Source organism: Sminthopsis crassicaudata, chromosome 3 (genome assembly GCF_048593235.1).
Source record: "Sminthopsis crassicaudata isolate SCR6 chromosome 3, ASM4859323v1, whole genome shotgun sequence".
Lineage (NCBI taxonomy): Eukaryota > Metazoa > Chordata > Mammalia > Dasyuromorphia > Dasyuridae > Sminthopsis > Sminthopsis crassicaudata.
Window position 1 is genome coordinate 364,420,044 of NC_133619.1, and position 20,886 is coordinate 364,440,929.

The following is a 20,886-nucleotide window of genomic DNA, read 5'->3' on the forward strand; positions in this document are numbered from 1 at the left end:
ATAACAAATTATATCTAATTTAGCATAACTAGATTAGCATAATCAAATTTTTAAAAATCTAGATAATTATAAGACTTATATGAAATGGAGGAGAATGAAGTAAATAGTATGAAAATAATATTCACAATGTAAACCTCTTGAATATGACCTTTTTCTCCCCTTTGATACTGCTACCACACTAGTTGCAGGCCCACATAATTTCATACCTATATTTCTGCATAAACCTGCTGGTGAGTCTACCTGCTTTCAAGTCTCTCCCCATTCTAATCTATCCTCAGTTCAGCCACTAAAGTGATTTTCTTAAAATTTTGACCCAAACATGTTACCTCTACCTTTACTCCACTACTTCTTACAGGAATAAACACAAAAAGTTATTTGACATTCAAAGTCCTTCAAAACCTAGTCTCCTTTTGCCTTTCCAGATTTCTTAAATCCTGCTCCCCAACATAAATTCTTTAATTCAATGACACTGGCCTTGAGGCTATTCCATGAATAAGACACTCCATCTCTTAGTTCTGGGCATTTTCTCTGACTGGAATGCTCTTCCTCCTCAATTCTGATAATTGATCTCCTTTGCTTCCTTTAAGTCTCAACTAAAGATTCCACTTTCTACTGGAAGTCTTTACCAACTCCTCTTAATTCCAGAGCTTTCCCTCTTTTAATTATTTCCTTTTTTTATCTTACTTTGGCTATTATCTGCTTGCATGTGGACTCCCCTGCTTCTTGAGGTCAGGAACTGTCTTTTGCCTTTTTGTATCCACACTGCTCTATAGTATCTGGCACATAGTAAGTGTTTAATAAATGATTACTGGCTGTTTGAAATAGAAATAGCAGGAGGAGGGAGGGAGGGGGGGAGGGAAGAAGAGGAAATTGAGTGGGGAGAGAGGGAGCGAAAAGGGGAGAGAAGAAATACAAAATGCTATATAATCATAATGATTAGATAGAGAATAGTTCAGAAAATGTATACACCACTCCAATCTCCTTTGCAAAAGTAGAGAACTATGGTATGGAATACTGCATATACTGTCAGATACCATATTTGATTTTGTTTTGCTGAATTGCTTTTTTGTATCTCCTTTTTAAAACTTTGTTATAGAAATGCCTCAAAAGGAAGAGATCAATTATATATGAAATTGAAGCTGATTTCAAAATAAGCTATCATTAAAAGAAAAAAAAAAACAAAAACACAAACCTTTTTTCCCCACTCCCATCAATAAGGCCTGTTAGGAGAAAAAATTAGACTCAGTTGTTCAAAGTGAAGTATAGTGGAAAAGAGCACTTTTTCACTAAAAAAAGAGAACATCCATTCCAATGTTGTGTCCTTCAATATTTAACTTCAAGATCTTGCAGAAGTTTTTTTTAATAATTTTGAGAGAGCTGGACTAGATAATCTTGGGTCTCTTCAACTCAAAATCCCACAACTCAGATCACCTTGTCAAATAATTTTCAGGCCCCAATAGCAATATAAGTTCTATCATACCCCAAATCTTTGAAGAGCAGGACTTTGAATGTTTGCTAGAGGCTATACTAAAAGGCAAAAGATCTGACAAGTTATTTTACTCACTTCTTTCTAGCCCAAGAAGAATTCTAGTGCAATCTATTCACAAACTCTAAAGTCCCAGGGGAACCCAAGAGGAAAGCAGAGACTTGGAAGTAGCAGAGTAGAAAAGAGAGGAAAGGGATCTGAAGCAAAGTCAAATGTGAACTTTCAGAAAAAAAAGAAAAAAAAAAAAAAAAAAGGGAGAACCCAAGAACGCAACTGCTTCATTGATATTGATAACTATAGTGACCGCTCTGAAGATCTATCAGATAAAGCTAAAAGTTCTCAAAATCAACATCCATTCTAGCTTTACCATATAATCCCATCTTTTGGATTCTGGACCAGGCAATGACCCATCTGGAAAATTCCTATACTGTATATTCAGGGTTTCATTATTCAACTAAAAGGTTTTTTGAGGTAAATACTGAGTTCATAAGGCGTTTTTTATTAACTTCTTTGGTATCTCAACCTTCTTTTACAGACTTCTTCAATGTCTGTATCATTCAAGAGTATCTAAATACATAATAAAATACTACTTCTATTTGTGCTACTTACCTCACAGGATCAGTAAAACTGCTTTAAACCACAAGAACAATATACAAAAATAAGTTAAAACTTCAAAAATGTTTCTGATTTCATCAGCATAGGTACTTTGTTCTACACAGAGATAGAGATATCTTCTGAAATATCTGCTATCTTGCCTACTAACTCAGCACAAAGACCAAAAAGCCCTAACTGAGGAATTTAAAATGTAAATAGAACAAAAAAGAAAACAAAGAAAAAAGTGAATTCAAGAAATACATTTCACTTGATGAATGGAAGAGAAAGGGGAAATTAGAAGGGAGAGCAGATTGAGGGATTAGTCCTATGCAAAACACTATAACTAAAAATACATAAAAATATTTATAGTGCTTTTTGAGATGACAAAGAATAGGAATTTGAGGGGGTCTACATAAATTGGGAAATGGCTGAATAAACCAAAGTATATAAATGTTATGGAATACTATGGAATAAGAATATGTGCTATAAGATGAAAGGAATGGTTTCTGAGAAACCTGGTTAGATTTGTATGAAATTATTCAGTGACGTCATCAAAAGCAAGATAACAATTTCTGTGACAGTAACACAAACTTGAAAGAATCAGGAATCCTTGGAAGAATTTCTAAGCAGTGTAATGACCAACTGCGACTCCAGAGAACTAATGATGAAACATAACATTCACTACCTAATAAAAAAGGATTCAGAATGAGAGATATTTGGGAGTGAGAGGGAGCAATTATCTAACACAGAAATTTGTTTTGCTTGACTATATGTATTTTTATATTTTGTTTTTCTTTCATTCTCAACTAGAAATGAGGGAAGGAGAGAGAAAAGGTAGATTTTTGCTCATTAAACTAATTTTTAAAAATAATGAAAAAATAGTAAAAGATCTTGAAATACAATATTCCTAAAGAAAAGTATAGGGTTGCAACCAAGAATAACTTTCCACATAAAGCTATCATGCTACTAAGCATTATCCTTTTTAAAAAAACAGAATCTTAAGATATTTAAGCCCTTCTAAAGAAAATATCAGAGCCAAATAGGAATTTTGAAAATAAAGAAATCCAGAGAAACCCAGAACAGAAAATTTATTTGAACAAATGGTAAGAACATAGGATGAACAATTAATATTCTAATAGGGGAGAAGAAACAAATGTCCTTTCAGAACCAAGGGGAAAAAATTATCCAATAACAATACCATAAAGGAAAACTGAAAGACTTAAGACTTAAGAACTCTCTTTGGACAATAAGTATTTATTAACCTCCTACTATGTGCCAGACACTGAATGAAGCTATGGGAAAATATAGGAAAGGCAAATGATAATTCCTGTTTTGAAGAAGCTCAGTATGAGAAGACACATGAAAATAACTATATACAAGCAATGACTGATCATATTTCCAAAGGACCCGAGTTGAAGTATATTCCTTATAATAGAAAGAAAGGTGACAGACTCAAGGTAGAGGAGATATATATTTTTGGATATGGCCATACTGTGTGGATTGGGTCTTTTCCCTGTTTTTTAGGGGTCCTATTCTTCCATTAAACTGTGAGGTCCTTGAAAGCAGAAATCATATTTTTCATCCTTTTTTTTTTGTCCCCAGATCTTAGCATAGTACCTGGAACATAGCAGGTATTTAATAAGTGCTTATTGATTGACTGACACCCCTATTCCCCCCCAAAAAAAATTAGGAACATCAAAACACTTTTGAAAATGTAGACTGTTTGCAAAGCAACAGATTGAATTTATATCCTTTTATTTATTTTTAAAGTAAGCAGGATGGAACAGAGCTATTCATGAGTTCTTAAATAATTATTTTTGTACATATCCGGTGTTTTAATTTAAAACAAAAACTATTAAGAAGAATTAAATAAGTTACTTGTTAGACTTGGAATCAACTAGTTTGGGTGCAGAAGTGTTGACATACCAATAGTTTGATGGGTAGAAATACTGCTTCTACAAAGGGAAGCTATTTTCAAAACAGCCTCAAGTGAAAGAGATCTTTGACTTTGCTTTACCTGAGAAGATACCTGGATGCTAATGAATGTCTAATTCTATTTCAACCCCTCTCAAATTCTTAACTCCACCTAAGTATGGAAATCTTCTAACTTTCTATCCTGACTTTCCTTTTCTGGTAGCCATTAGTAGTGATAAATGTGAGAAACATTTTATTTTCTCTTCTGGTATCTCATCAAGGACCATGGATTCAGTTATCACATTTAAGTAAATGACTCCCAAACCAATTTATATCCACACCCAATCTGTCTCTTAAACTGTAATCCCCAAGTCAAATGCTTGTTGTTTACCAGCAATTGGATAACCCACAGGCATCACAAATTCAACATACCCAGATAATTTTTTATCTTCCCCCTAAAACTAGTCTTCTAAACTTTCTGTTAAGGGCACCATACTTTCACTTACCTTGTTTTGGTTGGTTTTGTATGTACAGATTCATCCCTGACTCTTTTTATTTTCATACCCATCCCAAATAGCCAATTATCTCTCAAATCTATTCCTTCTATTCACTCATAAAATCCCCCATCATCTCTCATCTGGATAATTTTAAGAAACCAATTGCTTTCTGTTTCTAATCTATCCTCTTCAAACTATAAGGTCTGTTCCCCTCAAGAAGCTACATTCTCTTGTGGTGATATAACACATATTCTCTTACATAAGAATAAAATTTTAATTTTGTTTTATGGCCCCCGGTACCTTGCCTAAACAGAGAAGAGCCAAAACTACTAAGTAGAAAGTAGTAAATTACAATAACCCCCATAACTCTACAAAACTAATCCACTAAGATTGCAAAAAGCACCACAGTCCTGATCAAGAAGTGCCTTCCAGTGTAAGTATTGCTTTGGGGCTGGCCTACTCACATCTACCCATTGTTCTGTGTGTGATTTTTTGCTTTAAAAAGCAACTCTAGGGGGCAGCTAGGCAGCGCAGTGGATAGAGCACCAGCCCTGAATTCAGGAGGACCCGAGTTCAAATCTGATCTCAGACACTTAACACTTCCTAGCTGTGTGATCCTAGGCAAGTCACTTAACCCCAACCTCAGAGGGAAAAAAAAAAAAAATCAACTCTAATTCTATAGCTGTTGTGATATTCTATGACTCAGAAGCATATAACATCATTAGAATATTGGTATTAAAAAACTTAAAACAAAAACATCAACTTGCCAAGTAAAATCTAATCATTCTATTTCTCTTCTTTGATTCTGAGCTTTGTTTATTATTTATCTTCAATAACCAATTATACTGATGGTCCAATTCCACAATCTATCCATTCAATTGTATAGTATGATCTGATTGAAAGGCAATGTGTCCATGGTTAGCCTGAAATTGTTACTGCAAATATTATTTAGAAAGCTCAATTTTTAAGATCTTGATGCAGTTATTCACAACCATGTGCATCTGCATAACCTCACCATCTGCAGGGAATCCCTCTTCCATTCATAATATCAGTCAAGACAATCGCAAGAAAAAAGTTTCCGAGATGATATTAATATAAATTTACTAAGTGATTTAATATGAGAAATTTACAGAGAATTCCAAGATGCAACATAAACTTCTTGAGAACAGGGAATGTTTTAAATTTGTCTTTTTATCTCTATTATAAGTGCTTCGGAAATTTTTGCCCAATATCAATTAAATCCAATTCAGTTTACAAGTATATAGTATTGGCATAATTAAATTGATGGTGTCACTTAAAAAAAAAAAATATCAGGTAAATCTGAATTAAAATCATTGGCTCCAGGGAGTTAAGATTTTTTCAATCAGCAATTATATAAGTAATTTATTAGATAATAAACTCTTTCCATCAGGACTATCATTTTACACATTTCTTTCCATAGCTCCTAAGCACAATAAAAAGGACAGCTATGATCCTGGATGACAAAAGCCAAGATCCAAAAAGACTATGGTAGAGCAAAAAGAGAAGCCAATTTTAAGTTAAAACGATGTCATAAGGCATTTCACATGAAACATAGCATACAAAACAACGGGGCAGGTAGGTGGCACAATGAATAGAATGCCAGCCTGGAGTCAGGAAGATTCATCTTCCCCAGTTAAAATCTGGCCTCAAACACTCACTAGTTATTTGACCTGGGACAAGTCCCATTTGCCTCAGTTCCTCATTTGTGCAATGAGCTGGAAAAAGAAATAGCAAACCATTACAGTATCTCTGCCAAAAAAAAAATCTAAAATGGGATTATGAAGAGTAGGACATAACTGAAAAACAAACCATACCTAAGGATCCTTATACTTGCATATTGACTTAATATTGAAGTGTAATCCTATGTTTAATTGCATTTTTCTTTGTTAAATGTTATCAAATTACTTTTTAATCTGGTTTGGCCCACTCTGGCCCCTGAGATTTATTTGACAAATCTGTTGGGGGAAAAAAAGGATCAGATCAAGAAATGGGAATGAAGAAAAGAAATTGTAGAAGTTGCAAGACAGAATTTGTCTTGAAATGATAACCATTATTACAATTAAATATATCCCTATATGCAATGGAATGCTTTAGGATGTAATGTTCCCATTCATTGGACAGAGGAATAAAGGTCCTTTATAACTTTTTGACATTCTATAATTTTTATATACTCTCAAGCATCATTATCACTGGTGAGGTATACCATAAAGACAGTGGGTATATCAGACTTAAATATCCCAATCAATCTAAATATATTGTATGCACCTCTGATTTAACTTTTTTGAACCAGGACTAAAGCTATTTCAAATAAATGTAAGAAGAGAATCTTGAATGTATTCTTCTTTCTTTTTCCCCCCCTCAAAATGGTGGAAGAGAAATCCCCAAAAGGCAGATTAAAAAAAAAATGAGATTAAAGGAATGAGTGTTTAAATTAATAAACCTTATTTGTCTACTGAGTATAACCATTTCCAAAACACTGAAAAAACTATTTCAATCTAGTAAGAGATTTTGTTTCTTAATTTGGAAAGAAATTCAATTGTTTGGTTTTTTTTATGTTCCTAAGGTAACCTTTTGACATTCATTTAAGTCAGGAGTAAGTGGATGACTACAGAAGAATAAGGGGAAAAAATATCTCTGCAAAAGTTATTTTCAAGGTGATTTTGTACAAATTATATTTTGCCACTCAGAAATGATGGCAAATATTTGTCCACACACAGAGGTAGCAGACTAAAAGGCTAGGAGGCAAACAAACACTGATTGTTTTGATCTGATTTTGCTTAACAACAGTAATCTGTTTTAACAGTAAATGTTGTAACAGAGTTCTTTTTGAGATAGGAGAGTCATTGAAAGGTGACAATGAAATAAGGACAAGAACTTTAATTTAAAAAAAAAATCACCCAGGGGACAGAACAAAAAATATTTAATTGTACCAATTATTATGTCATCACAATTAGGGCTGAGAATACTTCTAAATAACAAAAAAATGTTATCTTTGGGCTAAGATTCAATATTATATTTTAAAAAACAAAAACTAGTTGCAATGTTTGGTCTTTACCCAACGACAAAAGGTTGTGGTGTAGCATCTGCTTGGATGCTACCAAAAGGGAAAAACACACACAAGGATTTTATTTTTTCATCTTGTTTTAAAGAAAAGTCAGGTGTCAAAATTTGTTTCACCCTGAGAAATTCCTTGCTTTCACACTTATCTCTGAAAAAAGCTGTTCTCATAAAAAAAGGAGGACAGCTTTGACACTTTTGCATTTATTAAACAACTTTAAAAAAAAAAAAAAGCAAGCTGTACATAATGCATTCCATTTCATATGCAATTTCCCTTTTTTTCTTACTATAGAGCAAGTTCAGAACAAAAAAAGGAAGAAAGCATTAATTCCTATCTTTGCTAATATAAAGCATCAGCATTGATAAAAAAAAAACAAAACATATAAAGGCCATTCTACCAGCCACCCCTAAAACCTAGAATTACAGCTTCTAGTTAGCCAATCATTGGTCAGAGTAGTGACCTCACAAAGGAGCATAGGAGAACAACTCTTTCAAGAAAAGTAAAGTTATTAATTTTGGCTAATCTACACACTATTTTTCATTTAAAGAAAAAACAAGTCATTACTAAAAATGGCAGGAAGCTCCTTTTACTTCTGGAAAGGCTGAAAGTCTTAATACTTCTCTTTACATGTATGACCTTTTTTTTAATCTATCCTATCAATACTTAGTAATAACTTTTTAACTCCCTTTCTCTACCACAATGTATATTAAGTGTATTTGTCACATAGAAGATTCCAGAAATGACCAGCTACATTTCCAATCTGAGCTGATAATCTTCCTTAGGCAACCTAGTGAACCCATAGAACTCACTATATGAATATAGAATTTAGTGCAGACACCTAATCTGTTTAGCCTCATTATGGAACATAGCCCAAGCCTCTGTTGGGATTCCAAGCATATACCTACCAACATACCTAGCTGCAAATAGGAGGAGAATGGAAAGAACAAATATGATAGGAATGAAAGGAATCACCTACTATGTGCCAGTTGTTGTATAAATATTATCTCATTCAACCAGATTCTTAAAGAGCTTGAAAAATCTATAAAGTTACTTTTCGTATTTATGCTTGCAAGACTTGGCATTCACACTAGACAGAACCTTACTGATTAGTTAGTCCAACTCCCTCATTTCCCAACAGATTACTATTAATATTAATTAAATCAATATTAATTAGTATTTATAGAATGATCCAAGTTTCCAAAGCATTTTCCTCATAACCCTGGAAAATGATTAGTACAAATGTATTATTTGGAAACTGAGGTCCAAGAGAGCCAGGACTAGAAGACAAGTCTCCTGGACAAGTTCAGGACTTCCCAATTCACCAAGTAAATAGCTTGGTAATAATCGCATTTTACAAATGAGTTAAAAATATACAAATGGTAGTCAGTTCAAAGAAAAGTTTATCAGTGATGGAACTGGGATCTAACTTTGACATTAGTTTAAAGATATCCATAGTTCTATAATCCAATTCATTTTAAAGAGAGTGAACAGGATGGTTGGTTGACTAATGTTATTTTTCACATGACAACCTATTCCAACTCACAAAATATATTCAAGTTAAACATTTGTTAAATGTCTAATATGTGCAAAGCATTGAGTAAAAATGTATTGGGTAAATAAGAATTAGTCACTGCATTTTTACGAATTTACAGCAAAATTGGGGGTTGCTATCAGGAGACAGGGAGGAGAACAAAATGATACAAAGTGATAAGGGTGAAGAAGAGGTCTAGACAAAATAGTATAAAAGATCACATGGGAAAGAACTTAGTGCACAAAAAACTTCATGGAGTTGTTGCTGGAAACGGGTCTTACTACATAAGAAAGCATTTAATGATCAGGGAGAACTCTAGGTATGGGGTATAGTTTGTGTAAATACATGGAGGTAAGAAAGGGCAGGATATAGTGGGGTTTTTCGCAACATGTAGCATATGAAGAGAATTATGGCTGGAAAAGTAGGTTAGAATCAAAACTGTGAAGAGGCTCAAAATGTCTGGTTAAGAAATTTTCATTTTGTCTTATGGATAATGAATGGGATGGCTCTGAAGATTTCTGTTTAAATAATATGCATTTAAGATGCAATGCTAGAATTTGGCTAAGAGATAAGACTATAAAGACAAAAATGACACAGTCCCTGCTCTCCCGGGCTTTGAATTGCATCAGAATAGACAACTCACAAAAGCACAACTAGGATAAATAGGGAGGGAGGGCATTGGTAGCTCAGGAAAAAATTCTTGGAGGAAGCACAGGGACAACAAAAGAAAAACATTTGCACTCAGGCAGAATACAGGAAAAGGATTAAGCTTTAACAAGGCTAGATAACTAGGCTGAAGCTACTGATCTATTTAATGTTTAAAAAAAAAAAAAAAAAAGGAACAGCAGAGGTTCATTAGCTGGACTATGGATCTATGGATAAATTTCATGGAATCCCTGAATAAGAATGGAAAATAAAATACTTATTTCTATATAGAGGTTCATAATTCCCTAATATGACAGAGAAGTCTAGCACACAAATTGATTAAGAACCTCTTTATTCATAAAACAATTAGAATTGGGCAAGACTAAGAGACCAAGAAATAACAAAACAAAATATAAAGAATGAAAAAAATTGAACAGAATGTGAAACATCCTATAAGAAAAACAACAGATCTGGAGAACAGATCAAGAAGTGAAAATCTAAGAATAATTGAATTACCTGAAAATTATGAACCCCCCCCAAAAAAAGGAATCAACACAATGCAAGAAATAATTCAAGGAAACTGTTTTTCAATGATAGGAGGGGAAAGTAGAAATAGAAAAAAACAAAACAAAACAAAAAACAAAACAAAACACTGATCACCACCTCAAAGAAATCCTTTGTGGAAAACACATTGAAATATTATTGCCAAATTTTGAAACCCCCAGATCAAAAAGAAATCTTTCCAAGAAAAAAGGAAAAAAACAGAAACAAAAACAATTCAAATATGCTGGAGCTACAATCAGAATTGTACTGGACTTAGCAGTAGCCAAAATAAAAGACCGCAGGTCCTGGAATTGTATATTGCATAATCAAAAGAACTAGGCCTGTGGCCAAAAAACATAATCCAGCAAAATTATCCATAATATTGAATGAAAAATAAAAAGAACATTTAAAGAACTTTCAGATTTTCAGGACCAAACCTGAACTTAATAGAAAATTTAACATATAAAGGCCAACACCAAAGATTAATTTCAAGGATTTTAACATGGACAAATATATTTTTTTACATTGAAATTGGAAACATTTAATATTAGCAACTGGGTAGCTCAGAAGATTGGGGGCAGAGTTAAGATAAAAATAATTATTATCTCATAAAAATGAGGTGCAGAGAAAGAAAACAGAGGCTTTAGATGGAGGAGAAGGGCTCATAGTTCTGAAAATCTATTCACATCAGGAATAGGTTAAATAGGTAACATTACATATATATTATGAAGGGTATTGGCACTCTCCAAAATCTATAAAGAAATAAGGGGGGATGGATGGGGAAAGAAAAGAGAATAAGGTAGAATATAGAAGGGTGTGAAGATTTAAAGCAATAGGACAAGGTGTGTAGATTAATGGGCAAGGGATAAAAGATATGGTGGGTTACAGAGAGGTATGTAAAGAAAGTAAAGATAATGGGACAAGGTATGTAAATTAATGGGAAAGGAATAAAGGAGGGGAAAAGTAGCATAAGATAAGATCCTATTCAGAAAGGTGATTAGATTAATGGGAATGGGATCTAGTGGTAAGGAAAGGGTGGGAAACATTCATGGGTATGAGGGAGATTAAGTAATAGCTAGGCAAGTTAAGGAGCAGAAATTAAGGAGTTAAGAGTTAGGGATAGAAAATAAAAAAATATATAGAAACACTACAGGGATCAGGAATAGAATTTACTAGGAAAAAAAAAGGCTAGTAATCATTCATTTTAGACATCTACATTTTTTGTCAGACATATTGTTTTAGATGCAGTTTATGGGTAAATGCAAAATGCATATATGTGTCTGAGTACATGTGGATATGTATATCTATATATATAAACATGTATGTATGTATAATTATAGATAGATAGATAGATAGATAGATAGATAGATAGATATTTGTGCTTAACTGTAACCTGCTTGGGGGAAGTAGGTGGAAAGAAAAAAAGAATAAAGTGCTCAGTAAGATCAAAAGAATAACCAGGAAGCAAAGAAAAGATGGACACTCATGAATATAATTTTTTCTATTATATATTTTGACTCCTCCCTGATGTTCAGCTGAGCACATGCCATTTTTTGTTTTATTTTTCTTTTCTTTTTGTTGTTTTTTCTCATTTTGCATTTAGTTTAATAAGTAAACAGATGAATGAATAAATAAATGCAGTGGATAGTGCTACTCTCTCTATTTTAAGGCAAATATTCCCTTTTAAAAACATTCAAAGCAGGTTCTTTAAAATGAGACCCTTCAGGGAAGCTGAAATTATGAGTATCTTTTCAAATTTCTATCCGATAAAAGGGCAGTTTTATACTCTGCTCTTAGAACCATAAACTTTACAACTTATATATTACTTCTCTAAGTGCACATTTTCCTATTTAGAATCTTCTTGAACTGGTTCCCTGATTGCATAAAAGAGGGAGTCTAAATTAAGCATCAAGAAAATTACTTTAGCAGCTTAATAAAGAATAAAATTGGAGCATGGCAAACCAAAGAAAATATACCAATTGAGAGGCTATTACAATACTATATATATATAATTTCATTTTATTTCTATTGCAATAGTATAATCAAAAAGTTATGACACCCTGAAACAGGATGGTGGCAGTAATAATACACAGTAGAAAAGAAATGAGAGATACTTCAAAGGTAAAATTGACTAGCTTTGGCAAGTGATTAGATACAAAAAGAATAAGAAGAAATATTTCAAAACTAAAACTGAGGTTCATTCAAGGAGAAGGATAATGCCATCAATAGCAAAAAGAAGTTCAAAAGAAGGGTTAATTTGTTAAGGAAGAATATTGAGTTCCATTTCAGATATGCTGAGTTTGAGGTGCTACAAAATATCGCAGAGGAAATAACAAGTCAACAACTGAAAATGAGATAATGAACCCGATTTAGGAATAAGAATATTGACTAGACCTCTGATTTTCATTGGTACAATGAAGTCCTGACTGAGGAAACTTCTACCCTACTTATATACCTCTGTGATATATGCAAAACAATAAAAAAGTTAATTAAGTCCAAAGTGTTCCGAAGGAAGGATTTGAACCCTGGTCTTCTGGCTCAGAAATTAGCTCTTTATCCTAGACACTATGCTGATTTTCATATCAAAAAGCTTGATAAAGTTATTTTAATGAAATCCATGGCAATTATTTCTTTTTTCTTTTAGCAATTATTTTCAATGCACAACAATGCCAAGCTGTAACTTACTTTTTTGGTTTATGAAATTAGAATGCAGTTGAAAACGACAGTATTGAGTATTACACAAGATCAAGTAAACAGGTTTTGAAAAGTAAGTGTTTTTAACTTATTGCCTGCTACAATAACAGGAAATGATATTTTACACCTTTTACATTTACATTTGTGAATTTCTTAAAACATTATTTGGAGAAATGGAGGAAGAACAGGAAAAGGTTATTTTCTACATTTTTATCTATCCAGTGTATATCCAATATTAAACACAACTGCAAATACCATAACTGGTAAAAAATTCAGAGCTTCTAGTAAAAAACTGTCCAAAGAAGAACAGTATGTAAAAATATACCAAGAATCACTTTGTCAACATCTAAGTGTTCCTATTGCAACACTTACCAACTGAGTAATTAAAATATTAACCACACATACTCAGTAAGAACCCTCAATCAGAGCTCATCTTATTTGAGTAATTCACTGTTCCACACTCATACTATCTAGCTACAGGATGCTACCTTCAATAATTCAACAAAGAAATCAAGAAAGGATGGATCTTTGGATTACATTTTATACATATTTTTATATTTTAAAACATATGTCATAATAGGATCATTGATTATAAAGCTGCAAGGAATCACAGAGACCATTAAATCTAACTTTATTTTTCTAAAGATGAGAAAATTGAGGCGGAGAGAATTAATGACTTGTCCAAGGTCCTGAAGTGGGATTTGAACCTAAGTTTTCCCCAATTCTAATAAAGTGCACTACCTATCAAACTGAATCCCATGGACAGGTACTATTTACATATTGCTTTCAGATTACAAAGTGCTAGCACTACAAAATAGCTAGCATCTACATATTGTTTTCAGGTATACAAAGAACTTTACAAATACTATCTCACTTTATTCTTAGAATAATTCAGGAGATAGGTACTGTAGGTACTATTATTATCCCTATTTTACAAATGAGGAAACTGAGAAAGAGAGGATACTTGTCAAGAGTCACACAACTAGCAAGTGACTGAATCTGGATTTGAATTCAGCTTTTCCTGGCTCCAAGGTCAGTTCCACTGAGGCACTTAGCTGCCTCTAAAATGATTTTTTCCCCCTCAAATAAAGTACAAATAAATAAAACTCTAATTTTCTTTATAAAGTCATCCCACTGTGGTATTTGAATAATCTACCAAAGATCAGCAAAAGCAGGTGTGTGTGTGTGTGGGGGGGGAAGTTCTAAAATATTTTGCAAAGCATACAAAATTGGGGAAAAAAATCATAATTAACAGTTAGAAAGCCCCTGATATCTTTTTAATATATGACAGCAGGTAACTGAATCATTGTATCCCCTAATTCTTTACACCTAGAAAATGGGAATGGTACATCACTAATTCAATACACAAGGATATTAGGATTTATGATCCTGCTAAACAAATTCATTAAATCATTGTAAATTTAATCCCATTGCAGGCTTCCCCGAATATAGCAGTGTTTTGTATGTGGTTAATTTGATTATAACAAGCAATTAGTTACAGGAACTCATATTTGCTTTATTCTCCTGATACAGAACAAACTTAATGTTGGGTAGGCCTTTAAAACTTGATTCAACTGTAGACCAAGGCATCTTTTTAATGTATTAAGTAGCTTCAGTTTCTGCTAACACATTTGGTCCCTTGTTGACCATATTTATTTGAAGAGTATTAAGCAAATAGCTATTCCCATTTAAAATTCACTTATAAAAGTTTCCTACTTTTAAGGAAAAAATATAACCATGAATACACCACACTGTTTTTATAGTGTCCTTGAGAAATAAAACAAGCAACTTCTCCAAAAAAAAAAAAAAAAAAAAAAAAAAAAAAAGTTGATAATAGTCCACAGAAGCAAAGATAGGCTTTTTTGTTTTTGACATACTCTTATTGTTTTATACAAAATTAGAAGATAAAACATCATGGGACTATCTCCAGCTTTATTCTTCACAGGTGTAACCAATGACAATAACCTTCTAATTACCTTTATCTCCATTTAAATATGTCCTTTGCTGACAGACTGCATTCTATTTACTCTGTGTTTCTATCCATAAGCCCAAAATGTGTTTTTTAAAACCCTGTTTTGAGTCTAAGTGATAAATTTTGAAAAGCAGCAGCTTTTCTTAGGATTTCCATCTCCTCCTGAATTTAATTTTATTGCTATTTCATTAGAATATGATACATTCAAAATAGATAAATACTCTCAACTATCTGCTATTTTAAATGAGAAGTGCCAAACTCTGTCCAGAATGGCTTAAACTAGATTAAAAAGTAACTGGAAAATATTTAACAAAATGAATTTAAAAATATGACAGAGTTAATTTGGTTTTCTTAAATCAATATGTGATCTGGTTGCAGGAATTAGTATTTGTGTTTTAGACCACTGTTTTAGATAACCCACTAACAGGCATTAACAGGATGACTATTGGTTTCTAAGTAAACATAAAAAAGTATACATGTTTAAGAGGAAAAAAAAATAACAACACAAATTCTCCAAGCTAGATAGGAGAGTTCATTCTGAGTTCAGAGTATCTGTAAAAGAAATTGGAAGAAAACACATAGAGTTTGGAGGAGAGAAGGCCATCAGAACCATTACTGATTTACTTCTAATAACTGAATCAAATGAGTATGACGAGTAAAATCATAGTAGAGAATTCCAAAAATCAGAATTGATTTCCAGTCTGCTTCCATTAAAAAAATAATAATAATAATTTTTTTTTTCTTTTTCTGAGGCTGGGATTAAGTGACTTGCCCAGGATTACACAGCTAGGAAGTGTTAAGTGTCTGAGACTAGATTTGAACTCGGGTCCTCCTGAATTCAGGGCTGGTGCTCTATCCACTGTGCCACCTAGCTGCCCCCACAAAAGAAAATTTAAAAAAAAGTTTTTAAGAGGGGACACACAGAATGCCTATTAGAGTACATTCCACAAGATGAGTATGAATTTGGAGCTAAGATTTGGTGCACGATTCTTCAAAAAGACAGAAAACAAGAAAGAAATTTAGTCTTCATTTAAAATGATTATTCAGCAACAAATTTATTTTGCTAACTGAAATATTTTTATCAAAATTACTGTTAAGAGTAAATTAAAACCCTGTTTTAGACATTTCTACATACTGATTACAAGCAGCATTTTTTTAAATTAAATCATTCTTTCCTTCAAATATATATTATAAACAACTAAAATAAAAATATTTTTGTACAGAGATGAAATATATGCCATTCCTTCCAAATGTTAAGGTTTATTGTCTTCTCCCAAATAAAAAAGAAATCTGTTAGTTTTAATGAGGTGAATAGACCATATTATGTGTGTACGTGCATACATATGTGCTTATTATGTACATTCATACATTCACTGTGTACACACACACACACATATATATATAGACACAGAGATCTTCTAAGGCACCCACTGATCAATAAGGACCTAACATATTTAAGGAAACCTTAAAAAAAAATTACAATATGCACACCCTTTTCAATGCAAGAACACTTAGCATTATTATTATTTGTGTCACATAATTTCTTATTTCCTTTCTCAAAAGGGCTCAGTACAAAAAAGCACCACACAAAGGGAAACTTGGCACTTAGAACTGGCTTCCTCTCAACCTCCCTCAGTTTGATTTAAGGCATCTTAGTAAAAGTATACTACCAGATGGCATCACAAAAGCAGTCCCAATGCCTTAAATCTGGCTAACCACCAATTATATTTCAGTCATGGCTGCATGGACAGTATAGTCAACATCACGATGGACTCCTGAATTCTTCACATTGCGTTCATGGACAAAGTCAGTGTAGTTTCTACAAGCAGCCTGGGGTGGTGGCAAGGCCCCTGTGCTCCACTGGGTTCCACCACGTTGACAGCAGTCACTGGCATCAGATAGCCTGGATGGTTGGGGAGGGGGAGGGGAGTACAGTTAGTCATTAGAAATAGATAGGGTAGAAAGTACAGGAGGTAAAAGACAAAGTGACAAAAGAGGATGTGGAAAAGCAAGAAGAGTGTGCCAAGTAGAAATAAAGAAAAAGGATACATAGAAACTCAAGATTACCAAATTAACCCCTTTACTACTGCCATTTACAGATGTCATATCAATATTGAAATCCAGTACAAAAAAGGCTGGTTCACAATAGCAGTATTAAAGGTCTTAACTGGCAATGCAAAAACAAAGCTAAACTTCCATTCCATGCAAATTAAAAAAAAAAAAAAAAAAAGTATCTCAATTCAAAGAAGGAAAAAAAAAAAAAAAAAAGCTTATTAAAACACATGAAGGCAGGTTTCCAAAGTGCAAAAAAATCCAGATTTATGGAGCAGATTTCACCAAAGAGCAAAGTATCACATTGTATCTGTACCTGATATTGCAATTTAAAGTAGGAAATGAAAAAGGTTTGAGTATTTGATAAAAATAATAATTCAATCTAACTGAAATTTTTTTCCCCCCATAAGGACAAATATAAGTAAAAAAAAATTTTTTAAAGTACCAGTCTTAAAACAAGAAACAGAAAATGAGAACTTTGATAGATGAATTTAGGAAGATTTCATTGCTTATAGAAAAATAATTTATGGCATAAATTGTATTATAGCATTAGAATCTGAGATTGTCTTTCCCAATTAGCAATGATATGCTGTGGAAATACAAAAAATACCAACAAGCAAACAAGCATATCAAGGTTAACACTGGAGAATTCTCTCAGTCTTCATTAAAAGAAAACATGAGATAGGACTCATCAGGCACAGACAATGTAATCAAATTTCTCTGCTCCTTTCCAGAAAGCAAAGTTTAATATGTTCATTAGTAATGCATAACTGCTTAGCAATTACAACTGAAAAGTCAAGAAGCACAGGATTACGTAAAATTTAATGTGAAAGCTCCCTCATTAATACTGATAATAGTCCTCCTATAGAAAGATTATGTTTGCTAACTCATTTGATGGATGCAAAACAAAAAACAGGTTTTTGTTGTTTTGTTTTTTTGTTTTTTACACTAAGAAACAAGAGTAATAGGACAGAATAAACAGATTTTTAAAACATTAGAATCTATTTTTGGAACAGCCCTAACACTACATAGCAAATTACAATAAAACCTACATCATTCCTCATATTCAATAGATCATGTACAGTGAACTTGGAAGCATTTTGGGGATGAGTGAGGAGTCGATTTGTTTTCCTTCATTAGTAATCATGTTTGTTCATTTAAGCTGATTCACAAATTTTAAATCTACACCTATGATTTTATGCTTTTTTGGGACACTAATCAATCAGAAAGGTTTCATGTGCAAAAAATGTTTCTAAAATGCCACTTCTTGTTTAGGTCTCTTAATTTTTGTTTTGTTTTATTGTTATATGAAAGTTATTTTTTATGATCCTCATTTCCCCAAATGTTCAAAGTTTAAAAATTGAATATCCTACATCCTAAACATTAGCAAACTATTATGGAGTATGATGGCACAACGCCACAGTGGGAGGGGTGTGCCTGCATAGGCAGTACTTTTATTTAGCAAAGGAGAAAAAGGAAGATGAACTTTCTAAACAGTTATATGTCATATAATTCTACCACTGTCACTCCCTATTTCTGAAGCATGCAAGTTGCATTTCAGAATTCTATCTATTTACTCATTTCTAGAGGAGGCCTGTTTTTATTATGTATTTAAAACAAACAAAACAAACTAACAATAATCAAAAGTCAAGGCATGCAGAAGAAATAAGCCAGTTATGGGCAGTAAGCATTTTGGATTAAAGGCAGAAAATTCATCAGCTCCCAAGAAATGACAGCACACATTCAGTTGCATCTCTCTGATTAGACATGAGAGGGCTCATTCTGCTTTGTCAGTGTCACCATTTTGCTTCATTCCAGCCTAGTAGATCTCAGCACAATATATAAAAGATGACACACAGCTCCAAATTGTTCTTACAAAACAAAAACCTAAAATTAAAAAAACCTAATACCTCTCCTTTGTTTCTATTTAGTTCAGCAAAAACTGCAGAAACATATTTAACAGATTTATTAGTTAAAGTTTTGTTATCTCAATAAATATTTACTATTATAACAAAGGGCAGACTGTATTCATATTTTACATAAGTAGCTAGCCTCCAAAGAATGAAGTGGTTTCTATTTCAGCTGAAGTACATCTGATTGAAGATGTTACTTGCTAATGGGATTAAGTACTAATATCCTAGGAAATAAACCAAATCTGGCTATGTTCTAGGCTTTAGAATAGATATAATGACATAATTTAAAAGGAGAGATTGTAAGGAGAGGCAACTAAATCTGAGATTCAGTAGACTTAATTAAAAATACTTAAGCACTAAAAAAAAAAAAAAAAGAAAGAAAGAAAGAAAAGAAACCTTGGTCAGACTTATTTGGAGCTGAAGTCACAACATTTCCAACTAATGAGTTACTCAGTATCCACAAAGCACCTTGCAGTTAGGCCAAAAGAACAATTAAAAAAAAAAAAAAAATCAAATGGAAAAGACTGAACGAAAATAATCACCAACCACCATTTGCCCACCACCAAGAAGGAAGAGCCGCTTGCATAAAGAGTCGAATGAAACCTTGTGATCACCACAGACAACCCATTAAGTTTCAGATACTACACAAAGTAAAAGTGAGAAAGACAAAGAAAAATCCATTTGATTATCTATTTCACCTTCACAGATTAACATAATGGATTACATGCAGCATCCAATACAAACCACCCAAATTAAATGCTGCTAAGGAAGCTTATCTTGATTTCATTTCATTTGCTTGAGAAAGAGAAGAACCATTGATTATACCCAAAAGACAAACTATTCATATCTATATGCTTACTATCAATCTTGGGGAAATATGTAAAACAGCCAAAATTCAAACAATTCAAAATCAAAAAAACAAACAAAAAAACCCACCTTTGTTCTCATCATCTTTTAATTATCTTTCATGCTTTCAAAAATAATATTCTACTATCTAGATTTTGCAGCCTTATTTTCCTCCCAGTGAAACTTATTTTCTACTAGAATCCCCTTTAGAAATACTTCTAAAATTCTATCTTCATGTTACTTTAAAAAAGTAACTTCCACAAGTAATAGACATTTGTGGGCATTTTTTAAAGTGAGGTCAATCAGTTCAGAAAAGGCACCATGGGAGAGCATTCTTTAAGGGGGAAAAAAAAAGAAAACTGAGAATACATCAAATTGAGGCTAAAAAGCAGCTAGCAATTAGGAGCTCTTTCACTTAAAATAAGCACATTCTATGATTCTTATCACTAACAAATTTTACTCTTCAATTCTCACAGGGATAAACTGTCATTAGACATTCACTTTTCTATTCACAATATGAATAGTTTGTCTTAAATAGAACAAATTCAGAATGAGGATAAGTATTTGGATAGCATGCATACAAATAAATTTTCTCTGGAATCAAGGGGTTTACAAACCATTTTCTGTCATGGTGGCTCATTCCTGGACTTCTTGGAAGATTCTCAATTTCCAACAGAACAGGACCAGAAGGAATGGAAGAGATTACAGGCATAGTTGACCTTGTACCCCTAACCTTGGGGAACAAAACATAGAAATAATTATTTTGCTTTAATATTTTAGAACAAGCAGCCAACATATATGGGATGAAGGAGACAAATTTCAAAACACTGAATATTGATTGTATGGGGAATTGAAAGCAACGCAAATGGTGACTTAAGATTTAGATTTATAAAAACTTAATCTCATCTCTCTTTGCAGAGATAAGAAATTTTAAAAAGATGTGTACTTTCAACATCCACTAAGCAGTAACATAAGATATTTTTAACTTTGAAGCTGGTAACATCACAGAAATCAAAACTGACACATGGAGACAGTGATTTGCCCAACCTCACCACTAACATATGACAGGGTTGGAATCAAGACCTCTGATATCCCTAATATAGTCCACTGATCTTTCTAA

The 20,886-nt window shown here is 32.8% G+C and overlaps 1 protein-coding gene across 2 annotated transcripts in view; it reads right to left on the reverse strand.

Annotated features, from left to right (window-relative positions):
- EPB41L5 (erythrocyte membrane protein band 4.1 like 5) overlaps window positions 1–20,886 on the reverse strand; it is a 127,205-nt gene that overhangs the window by 22,456 nt on the left and 83,863 nt on the right. The window contains exons 16-17 of one of the 2 annotated variants that reach the window (XM_074301805.1): window positions 20,384–20,499; window positions 15,985–16,858 (exon numbers count right to left, since the gene is read on the reverse strand). In XM_074301805.1, coding sequence (XP_074157906.1) covers window positions 16,678–16,858; window positions 20,384–20,499 — 297 coding nt within the window. In that variant the 3' untranslated portion in view covers window positions 15,985–16,677. Of the gene's footprint in view, window positions 1–15,984; window positions 16,859–20,383; window positions 20,500–20,886 lie in introns of those variants that run through there. The other variant, XM_074301804.1, reaches the window with a different exon arrangement.